A 12,140-nucleotide genomic window follows, 5' to 3' on the forward strand; every position below is an offset into this window, starting at 1 on the left:
TCAGCAATTTTCTCTTCCAAAAGACCCATACAGAAAGAAAAATGCAGCATAGAGAAAGATAAAAAAAAAAAGACTTCAAGGGGAAAGGTGATTCTGGCTATACAAACGCTAATAGCAAATTTACAATCAATTTCCTGACATTAAGATCTACACAAATTACGATAAACTTGATTTACAATGGAGATAAATTGTGGTTCCCTTCCTGAGGGAAATGGAATGTGGGAAGCAGCATACTATACCTGTTATCCAGAACTGTACACTTAAGAAACTGCAGCTCTACAACAACATCACTTATAAACAATGGAAATTTCCAAAGATTCTTCAGTGCTGAGGGACTTCCTCGCTTGGCAAGCTACATTTAATTTATGACACTTCTATTATGAAGTGCCTTTTAAAAAAATTTCACATCTAATAAACCACCTCTAGTTATTGGTAATCGTACAGAAGTTTCTGAAGCCATTGGACTGACCTTGACCCTTTTCGCACTTACGGTTTAAACCGCCATTTATGAGCATTCGCCCCGATCGCAGTGGCTTCGGCATTGCACCTGTTCATTTCACACTATCCACTGCAATTTCGATTTGGTGTCTGTGCTTCATTTCAAAACCTCGGTGCAATTTTGGGCTTTTGGGGCCTTGCAATTCACGTCACACTTTTTTTTAAAAAATTGAGCATGCATAGTAACGTTGCAATGTTGGAACCCTTCCCCCGTTTTTGCTGATTGGGCTGTCCCCTGCCCACGGGAGAGGCAATTGGTGGCAGAGTTCTGGGGGAAAACATGTACCACTCTCATTTTTTTAATCAAGCCAGGAAAGGGTTAAAATGCTGCCGATTAATCTCCTCCCAGGAAGCAGAGGCTTGTTTCCAAAGGGCTGTGCAAAATGCTTGGGGTTTTTCCCCCTCTTTGGCAAAGTCTGAAACATGCCTGGGAGGGAGGGAAAAGCAGCCATTTAATCCTTTCCTGGCTTTTACAGCCAGGAAGAAAGTGCAGGAACATTACAACGTTGCAACCCATTCTTGTCTTTAAAAAAAAAAAGAATGTGTGTGCATACCCTAAGGGAGGAAGGAGAAAGCAGCTATTTAACACTTTCCTTGATTTTAAAGCTAGCAGGGAATTAGCAGCAAGCTTAGGAATCATTCCTGGCTTTTGAAAAAAAATAAAACAGCATGCATACCGGGAGGAAGGAAACCAACGAAGAAGCAGCCTTATGACCCTCAGCTCGCTTTACTAAAAAAAAATGATGGACAAAGGAGTTCAGAGAGCTGAGGAGGGTGGGAGTGGTTAATTCTGCACAAACCAATCAGCTCCCAGGGAAAAGGAGGGGGGGGAGAGAAGCAAAAAGGGGGCAAAAGTGTTCACATTAGCAAAATGCGGGCCAGCTGCCAGTCGGCAGCGAACTTAAAAAAACATCGGGGTATGTCCGCAGGGGGAAAAATCGGGGATACAGCGGACAAAAAGCGGGACTGCATCCCATGACTGCTTTTAAGTGTGAAAACCTTGCAAACATGGGATGTGGAACAGGTACAAACGCGCTCTAAAAAACGAGTGCGAAATGTACCCTTGATAATCTATCTCCTTCACAAGGTTTATTTATTAATTAAATTTTTATACTGCTTCTCTTCAATCAAGATCTTGAAGTGGTTCACAGTAATCACAACAGCTAAAACCAATACAAAAATATAATATTCAATAAAATCACCATAAAACAATAACCTAATACAAACAATTAAAAGCCACTCTAGTCCTCCTAACCCCTGCCTAAAAATCCTGTGAATAACATAAAAATTGAGCTTGATATAATTGGTTGTTACTCACCTTGAAACTCTAGAAAAGACTGGGATACATAGCCGAATTAATAAAGTGATAGGAGGAGCTAGCAGATGGCATGTTTAAAATAGAAACTACAGCAGAAATGTGGAGCAGAACTGCTCAAGAAAGATCCCCTGTGGGGGCAGGGAGACTCCATGCACATGGCAACACCTCATGATTTCTTTTAGTACCTGTTAGTGGGAAAGAAACAGTGTAGTGTATTGTTTAGATTGTCAGGATAACTCTGGGGAGACCTGGATTCAAATCCCCACACTGCCATGAAGGTCACTAGTGGCTTTGGACCAGTCACTCACCCTTAATTTAAGTTACCTCACAGGATTGTTTGAGGATAAAATGGAAGGGAGACTGTTGCCCTGATCTCCTTTGAGGTGTGTCTATGATGGGAAGAGGAGGAGGGCCACTGTTTTTAGTGATAACTGTGTAAATCTATACCATCTAATTTTATCTATTGAATCTAGTAAACCTGACCTCAGCAATGAACTCTTTGGATACGTGTTGAACAACATTGTGTGAAGTTAATGTAATTTATAGACTGTTACAATGTTTGCACTTTAAAAGTGTTGTATAAATAATGAATAGTCAGTGAACTGAGGGGCATTCAATTAATTTTATCTACTTTGCATTCTCAAAATGTTTTTAGTTATTTCACAAGTTACACTGTCATTTGAACCACAGTGTCCTGTTACCCACCTCCATAAACCAGTTGTGTTAGAATGCTGTCTATTAATAAGCAGCCAAGAAGCATTCTTAATAAAGAAAATGGTCAGAGAGAAACAGGGTCTAACTTCCAGACTGCAGTGAAAAGATTCTTATTATGAATATTCAGCCAAGCATTGTCAATTACCGTTCTGTGTTGCTTTTCAGGTGTCACCAAGGACACCTCCTCCAATGCAGGCAAAGGTAAGCATCTCTGAGAAAATCTGACATTAATTCATGTTAAGTATCATCAATGTGTGGCAACCCTAGGTTGAGAGTCATTGTCTAATTCATTACCTGAATCTGACACCAAAATAACATGAGAGGTTGAGAAAAGGAAATTATTTATCTGTGCTTAAGGATAAACATGTGAGATACTGAAGCATAACTATATTGAAGTACAAGCCAACTCTCAGGCAAAGATCTTTCCAAACACACACATCTGTGTATCAGAGGCTGAACATACAACATCCTGTATGCAAAGCATACAGTTCAGATGAATTTATACAGAAACAATATTGTAAGGTGTTGTCTCAAAACCAGAATCATATCATGTATGTTCTCTTACTTAAACTTTGCCCAGGCAATCTTAGTTCAATGTTAACAGGGGAAATTTCTGTCACTTCTTGTATGCCCTCAGTGCCTTTTTGCTCCACGGTGGTCACCTTGTCACTGTTTCTGTTTCTTACATGTGCAGGGGAGAGGATTATCCTTCAGCAGATTTAGCTGGGTAGGTGATGAACATGCTTTCCCTTGCAGCCGTTTTGTTTTGCCTAGGCCCAAATGACACCTGTTTCCTCCATTTTACCTTTCTAGCACTACAGTATCCTGACATTCATGTATTGACTTTAACTTTGTTTGCTTTATTCCTTCTGATCTATTCCTGGCTCCCAAGCAATTTGTTTACTCCTGTGGTTTTGTTGCTTGCTTTTATCCAGAAGCCTGTCAAGCTTACAGTGTGATTAAAATTTCTTTTGCGCAAACAAAGCAACTTCACTGCATGTCAAATTTGCCTGTTTCCTTTAAGGCTCCTGGAAGGTTCCGCTGATCTCTGGGTAGGTGGTAATGGTAGAAGGGAGAAGCGTGGTCTTGCACCAGTTTGGTCTGGAACTAAGAATATGGTAAATTACTGGCTATGGTGTGTGCATTTTGCATCCATTCATGGCATTTATAGATGTCCTAAAATTTACAGTTCATCTACAGTTATATTTTCCATTCTTGCTTGTCTTTGAATTAAACCAAATTAATTGCTCATTGACTGAAGGCTACAGCATCTTCCAAATCCAACTGGCCTAATTTTTACTAATAGTTTGCAGCTAAGTCAAGTTTTCAATAGTCCTGTCTCCGCTAAAGACAGTTGAGTTTTTCATTGTCCTCAGGACAAGTACAGCTGAGACTATTGCTACTTTGAGGGAATACAACTAGACCAATTGGGATTAAGAAATTGGTAAATGGAAGAGGAATCTATGAAAGATGAACAATGTACCTTTTTGACAAGAGCATTATAGCATTTTCCATCATGTTTTTAACCCAGGAAGAAGTATTTGCCAGCAGTTTTAGTAAGCTGTTTGGATGAATTCAAGTCACTTCTTAGTAGACTTACAGTGCAATCTTGAGCAGTTACACCTTTCTAAGTCCAATAAAGTCAATAGGCTTAGAAGAGCATAACTCTGCTTAGGATTGCACTGTCAGTTCCTACCTCATTTTGGGAAGCAACAAAAAGCTCTGGCAGCCTCAGCAAACTGCCAGGTGCAGATTCTGAATTAGCCATTTGTCCTTTAAGATGGCCATTATGTATAAAGTGACAAGAACATTTTAGCCATTTTTATAAAGAATACATGATGACTCATTAGGCGACCTTAATTATCGTTTTGGCTCAAAATCCATTTTTTTGAAAAACAGAATATCATCTTGTGTGGTTGTTGGCAATTTTCACAAGTTTGAAATGGAAGTTACACATTTACCACTGAGAAAAACATGCTTTTAAGCTAAAGGACCACTTCACAATTGCTGAGAGAAACAATATTTGGAAATCTCTTCAGATAGTTATGCTTTGTCTAATTTTTTTCAAAGTACTGCTTTTCAAAAAGAGGACAATGCTGAAGTATAAATACTTGTTCTATAATATAAAGGGGGTTATGTTCACGTTACCTTGAATTATAGTAAAACCTTGCAATCCTAAGAACACATCTTAGAAGTAAGCTCCAGTGAATACAATTGGACTTGCTTCTGAGTGGACCTAATGATAGGTCCCTTATTTTGCTTATACTTTTATTTCCTGTTGCATTAGTTGCATGATTCTAGCTGTTATTATTTGATAGCCTGAAACATCTTGCATTGGTTATCCTGTCATTAAGAGTCTTCATGTTGGACAATTTCCAACTATACAAGGCAAGATACATGGTAAGATATTTTGAACATGCTGACTAACTTTTAAACTGAATTGAATAGACCCCTCAACTACCCAATCTACATATTTTAACCTCCCTCTCTACTTATTTTGTTTCTGCCAGATTATATTTTCTTTCAGCACCGAAGGAGATCCTCATTCTTCTATTATTTAATTATGCAGCTGGCTATAATATATGGTGGTTGAGAAATTGTAAAATTTCTCTTTTGCAGGGCGGTGAAACTCCAAAGCATGGATATGGAAGCAGCAAATTCTATGAGCATAAATATGCTCATAAGGGACACAAGGGATACCACCATGATGGCCAGGGCACACTGTCTAAAATCTTTAAACTGGTAAATTATTTTAAAATACAGTAAGCAAGAACTGATTGTGAAGGGAAGAGGTGGGGAGGGAACATTCCTTAGCTATCAGATCACCAAGCATTGCACTGACTTGATAAATATCTATGGAATATAAGGAAGTGGCCTGAAGAAATCATCCTACAGACCAGCAACATTGTTTATAAAACAGAAGTTTGGTCTGGCTGTAGAACCTGTAAAGTAGCATGATAACCTAGATCAGCTCTTCCATTTTTCCTGTGCTAGTATCAGCAGTAGCTGCCACAATATTTCTTAAGTACATATACTCAACCAGATGATGTGATCTTGCATAAAGAGTGAGCAAGTGCACTGTGCATAGAGAATATTATTTATTTGATTTACAAAATTTATACCCTGTCTTTAAAAATAATAAAAAACATGTCTTAAAAACCATTACAATCAAACAAAAACACATCATTAAAATAATTAAAACCAAAGCTAAAACGCTCATACAAAAAATAAAGCATAGTACAAGAAGAAGGGATTGCTGATGGGATGCCAAACAAACAAATCTTCACCCACTGGTGGCACTGGCAGATGACAACAGAAGGGAACAAGCAAGTGTCCCTGAGAAGAGAGTTCTAGACTCTTGGTGCCATGACCAAGAAAGCCCTGTCCTAAGTTGCCACCCACCTAATCTCAGGTGATGAGGGCATCTGACGGAGGGCCTCAGATGTTTTCTGTAGCGGTCAAGTAGGTTTGTAAGAATAGTGTTAAAACTCAGCATGAATATGAAATTCACAACATGGTGCAGGAGCAGACAGAGAAAAGAAAAGCTACCAACTGAAAAAACCCTTTCTAATCCTCAATTTATCTTTCATGACATAAAAAATAAAAGACTGTTAAGACTGGATAGTTTGATGATTTTGGTTCTTTTTAGATTACCTATTATCCTGATCTGGATGGCTCATGCTATTCTGATCTTGTCAGATCTTGAAAGCTAAACACTGTCTGCCCTAGTTAGTACTTGGATGGGACATACATGATTGCTATGCAGAAGCTGGCAATGGCAAATCACCTATATTCAATCTTTTTTCAAATCCCCTATGGGGCTGCAACTTGATGGCACAGTGGACATTATTATTATGTACACACAGTGGACATTATTATTTGGTCCTAGAAAATATCTTCCCACCATTGTTTTCAGTAGCAAAGATCTAGTAAAGAAACACCATCCCTGGAAGAAAGTTATGCTTGATTTTTGTCTTGCCGGCTCCCAATTTAAATGCAGAAAAGTTATATGATTATGTCAGCCAATAAATTGCAGCCACAATTCTGTCTTCATTAAAATAAATATTCCACAAGAAACAAGTGAAAGGAATGGAAATGGAAACGCATTCTCCTTTATTCCAGTGTGCAGGAGAAAAGCAGAACAGGAATATTTTATCAAATAGCTCAATGCAAATGCAAATTAAATAATGCAATGCAAATCATAGTCTTGTTCTCAATTTTCTAAACAGCAGTAGAAAAAATCTATTAGTATACTTGCTAATAAAATGTATGCAATTATTCAAGACACTGCAAATTATAGAAAAGTGGTCTGACCCATAATCCAGTTAACAGGAAATACTAAAACTTAAGCCACTTTAGTCCTATTGGTTTCAATGGTCTTAAAAAGAAAACACTCCAGGCTAGCTCAGGGACAAGCAAAAAGTCCATTGAAATCAATTAGGTGAATGGGTATACTCTGTTTAAGATGGCTCTGTGCGGTCTTCAACAATTTTCTGCCCTGGCCAACAATTTGTGTTGGCTACTTTTAAAAAGAACATATTTTTCATTTAATAGCATAGATACGCTACACAGCATACACTACAGTAGCATAGTTATACATACTACACAGAGTTAATGGAAGCTGCCTTTTAGCACTCTTCCTTTCCATTGTAAAGGGACTCCAAGCATCTCTCTGTTTCTCTGAATTCCAGTTGTTATTCCAACAAACAGTGTTCAAACCAGACATAAATATATTTTAGGCAAATTAAATAACCCTTTAATGAGATTTCAAGCTTTGGGACAGAAAATACCTTTAAGCTTCTGTTGTATTTACTGTGGCATGTGCCAAAGTAGGAAGGGAAATAGACAGCTCCACACAATGCTTCTAATATTGCAATGCTTCACAAAAGCAACAGGGGGGAAAGTGAACATAATACATGTAAAAACATGAATAAAACCAGTGTAAGCTGGATCCAGACTTAATTTTCCAGTTGTGGGATGGCACTCTCCTGCAATTCCACTGCAGCCCACTGATCTCCACAAAATGCTGCTCCTGGGGGAAAGAGGACCCCGGAAAACAAAATTAGGTGGGTCTGCAGTGACCAGGAAGACTTGGCAGAAACATTTAGTTGGATCCAACTCAATAGCTTTAATAATTTTAATAACATGGCACCCTCAGGTTTGAAGCTCCCATTGTCTTTCAAAGGTATTTTGCTCTTCACAGATGGCATTAGTAGTGATTTCACCTCATGTGCTGCTCTAGACAGTGGTTCTCACATTACCTTTCATGAACATTTGCAAAAATATTTACCAGATTATCCAAAAATTTCTTTAAACTTTGGCTTCTTAAGATAGAGCTAATTAAAACACAGTTTCTACAAGTAATGGATTTAAAAAGTCCACTCAGCGGAAAATCGACACTTCATAGCACATAATTAATAGCCCATTAAATATAATTATAATCCTCTGGCTAATTTTGATGAAATGGGGCAGTTTAGAAACCACATAGACTGCAAATTAACTGGGAAATATTGAAAAGAGGTAACAGAAAAGCTTGCTAAGTGTATCATTAAAAAAAAAGAATCTAACCTCCTGCTACAACGTAAGGAAAATGCACAGGAGAACACTGAATATAAGAGGAGGTTATATGGAAGGAAAAAACTCCAGTTACTTGGAATCCTGGTGGCCATCAACCAGATGCCAGAAAGCAATTCTGGCTTCACAGAGCTGTAGCTAAACCACCTGTGATCCTGGTCTCTTTGCTTATTTTTGGAACATGGCCAAATAGAAGAAGAAGAAGGTAGTTCTCTGAGTTTCCACTAAGCTTTAAAGAGAGGACAATGCCATCTCAAGCAGTTATACTCCTTGTAAGCCTTCAAAGGACTGAGAAGGGTGTAACTTTGCTGCAAAATACAATGATTAAAGGCCCTAAACCAGGGAAGTGTTTGTAATGGTTCTTGCCCCCTCTGTGGCCACTATCTATCCCTCTTGGCATTGCAAGTGCCTCTTCACAGCAGCACGATCATTATTTCAGCTCAGGGTTGTACAGCTCAGGGTTCTCTGCCCTTTTTTGTTGCACATTTGTTGCTTGGTGGTTAGGTGGCAGCGTTGCCTCTCTGACATAGCTTTCCAGAATAAGAAGCAGAATGGCAACACTTTTTAGTGTCACAAAAAATGTCAGGCGTGGGAGTTCGCTTCTGCTACTTTTAAGAATGCATTAGTGCATCAGATAACAACCCAGAAAGGAGCTGGCCGTTCTCATTAAAGGCATTAGGTTGGAACCAAGCAGCTTTTCTATTAGTGAAAAGGAGGGAAGGTCCTCTTTGACTACAAACCAAACTGTGCAAGCGATCATGAGACCCTTCATAGGCAAACGTCATGTAGGACATAATCTGCCACAAACCTCAATGAGAAAACTGGTCTAAATATGAAATAAATAAATAAAGCGAATGGTGCTATAGTAAGGAAGAGAATTAGGTGACTTAGTAAAAAAAAAAAAGCTGGCTGGATTCAACCCATTCTGTGAAGGTTTGTTAGCAACCCTATGAACTTGGCAAAGACTGGCTTCAGCCACATGTAAACAAGCTATCACAGGGTTTCGCTGTAAATGTAGTTTCTTTTTTGTTGTTTGTTTTTGAGATCTCAGTTTCTCTGGCATCTCCACCGACACTGAATAATGCTTGTTCAACTCTTTAAAAAAAAATTGGTCAAAAATTTAATTCATTGAACAAAAATTGTAGAAATACTAGCATGTCTTATTTATGTGGCATTTCATTAAAATATAAGCTCAGGCTACTTTAAATGTGATCAAAAATAGAGACAAAATTATAAAGGAAAACAGGGCAATTGTTCATATTAATTGTGTGTAATTTCTTTTTTTCCAAAGGGAGGATCTGGTTCCCGACCTGGTTCCCGGTCTGGCTCTCCTGTTGCGAGGCGCTGAAGCTCTAAGATGTCATGGAAGGGCCATGTTCTCTGCTTCATAACACAGCTGCCTTCAAGATTTAATAACCTATTGCAGGATTCCCTAGATAGAAACACAATCTATTTGTTAATGTCCATTAAGTTGTGTATGCAATAGAAATATACAAAATTCTATTGGCAAATGCTGACCAAAAGTTGAACAAAAAAACAAAACAAAACTCCCTCCCAGGCTTGAAATGTAGTTTTTACTTGCTGTCAGCAATATTTGAGGGAAAGTAATGGAATTCCCCCATATTACTCAGTCTTCTTCAAGGTGTTCCCAAAGAATATAGGGCTTTAGATTTCCAAGTGCGTACAACATTAAGTCATTGTCAGGTATCTTTTCCCCCTCACTAAATCCTAAGTAACAACCTAAAATGCAATTGTCTACATTTTTGAGCACTGCCATTAATGAATCATCAAAACCCTTGCTGTAACCAAACAACCGACAAATAAAAACATGTGCAGAAGTTGTAAGGACTGTTTATCCAAACTTTTTATTTGATTTGGTTTTGATTTGGGTCATTTGTTGGGTTTTTTTTAGTACCCCTTTCTCTCACAGAATTTTTTTTTTAATTTCCTAACAGGATTAGCAGTCATAGAAAGGTATATTAAACTGGGAGATCAAGGTATGTGAGATGTGGAAGAAGGCAGCTGTTACTGTTTCATTGAGATAGAGCAATGTTACTAAGGAATTATGGACATTCTAAGGAAATGCTTTGTGCATGACCAATTGCTCGTCACACCCAACACATTAGGAAATGAGTGGCTGGGAGAGAGAAAAGAGGATATCAAATTGAATTAGACTAGTTTTACAACAGAAAATGAGGGATAATCCCCAAGAAGTGAAAACCTAGTTTTGCACATATGGATGATGGGATGTCCCTGCAACTCTACACAGGCACTTGCTGCAAAAATTCCTTTTGCAGCTAAATTTTTTAAAAGTCTAATTTCTGAATGAGAGAAAGCCCTTTAGAAAGGAAATTTCAGAGAGTACTGCACATCTAAAGTTTGCATTTCTTGCTGTCCTCTTATTAGTGCAGTGAGTTTAAATATGCAGTGCATCAGAGTAAATGACGCTTTACATGTATCTAAAATATGGTAGATATATATTAAAACTAATGAATTAGAACTAGACATTAACAGTTGACATATATACTAAGGTATACACATGTGGAAATGGGACTCCCAAACCACATAAAGAAAAATGCTCTTCTGAATTGCACTGTTTTATAACCTTCAACTTATTCTTTCTCCTCCCTTTACTCATTCAATGTTTTATTTGAGCTTATACTTTGTAGACACTATATTTAAGACTAAGTTGGTACCTACTCTTAGTTAATCTAATGCATATCATGGGTTATCAGTGTTAATGCCAACTGATATATAGTGGATGTTGTTGTTAGTGATAAATTTATTGTAGGTTTAAAACAACATTCTTAATATGCAGCAATGAATGATGAGAGGGTAGAAAAACACAGACACTAAATGAGACAGAACACCAAAAGCACAGACACCTATTACATCTTCTTTTAAGCTATGTTGTTGGCTATGTGTATCTTCCTATGTGTAGCCTCATCCAGTTGTGTACTCCACAACATAATAGTAAAGTTCACTTAAGTGTATTGTTCTTAAAAGTGTATGAATACAACTCCTTAAAAAATCGTTATTGAAATAAAATACTCAACTTTTAATGAAATTTGGAGGGTTTAGTTTTTTAAAACAATGTGTGCTTCAGAGTGGACCATGCAAATCAATAGAACTGAAATGTAGCCGCCACCACCAAAAATTCTTAAAATTGTTAATATTTTGCATGAAGTCTCTGCATAATATTAGAAAGGAAGTGAAAGACACACATTTGAGAAAATATGTTTTGTTACCATCTTCTTCTAGAAATGTCTGTACACATTTGAAAACAATGCCATCCTCAGCAAAATTACTTGGATGTAGATCCCATTGCAATGTAATGGATGTACCAGATAGATAGATAGATAGATAGATAGATAGATAGATAGATAGATAGATAGATAGATAGATAGATAGATAGATAGATAGATAGATAGATAGATAGATAGATAGATAGATAGATAGATAGATAGATAGAAATGATTGGGTTATAAATTTCAGTTGTCAGACTATCAAATGATGTGTTGTAGTCAATATACATCAGTGCAAATCATTTGAATCCTGTGTTCAAAGCCTTTAAACAGGGAGCTCAAGCATAAAGTGGAAGAGTGAAGGAGTTTATTCTATAGATGAAAAGCTTGTATCTTCCAACAGAAACATCATCAGCTTTCCTAAAAGGAAAATACTAATTCATTACTCTACACTAAGAAGTATAGTGGCTGGGCCTTGAGCAAAAACAGACCACTCACAGACAAGGTAGGGAGTGTGAAAATATTTGGTCAAGTCCTTTCCTCCATCTACTATTCAAAAAAAGTTTCTTAAAATTAATTTGTAACTATTCTTAGGATTGCACTATTAGCCTCTCACTGTATACTATGGCCTAATTTCCACTAGATAATAATGTTATGCCAAGACTGTACCACTGCAGACTGCTGGTAGAAGCTCATCATATGCTGCTCCACGCACAGAAAATGACTAGCCTTCCCCATGACACATTAGGTTCTGTTTACATTATGTGCCCTTCCTCCAAGGATCTCATGGA

General features: G+C 37.6%; 1 protein-coding gene across 2 annotated transcripts in view; it reads left to right on the plus strand.

Moving 5' to 3' along the window:
- MBP (myelin basic protein) overlaps positions 1–11,171 on the plus strand; it is a 144,709-nt gene extending 133,538 nt beyond the window's left edge. The window contains exons 6-9 of one of the 2 annotated variants that reach the window (XM_054984691.1): positions 2,696–2,731; positions 3,225–3,257; positions 5,150–5,272; positions 9,396–11,171. In XM_054984691.1, the coding sequence (XP_054840666.1) occupies positions 2,696–2,731; positions 3,225–3,257; positions 5,150–5,272; positions 9,396–9,452 (249 nt within the window). In that variant the 3' untranslated portion in view covers positions 9,453–11,171. The remainder of the gene's footprint in view (positions 1–2,695; positions 2,732–3,224; positions 3,258–5,149; positions 5,273–9,395) is intronic. The other variant, XM_054984692.1, reaches the window with a different exon arrangement.
- Positions 11,172–12,140: the final 969 nt, after the last annotated feature.

This window comes from Eublepharis macularius, chromosome 7 (assembly GCF_028583425.1).
Source record: "Eublepharis macularius isolate TG4126 chromosome 7, MPM_Emac_v1.0, whole genome shotgun sequence".
NCBI lineage: Eukaryota > Metazoa > Chordata > Lepidosauria > Squamata > Eublepharidae > Eublepharis > Eublepharis macularius.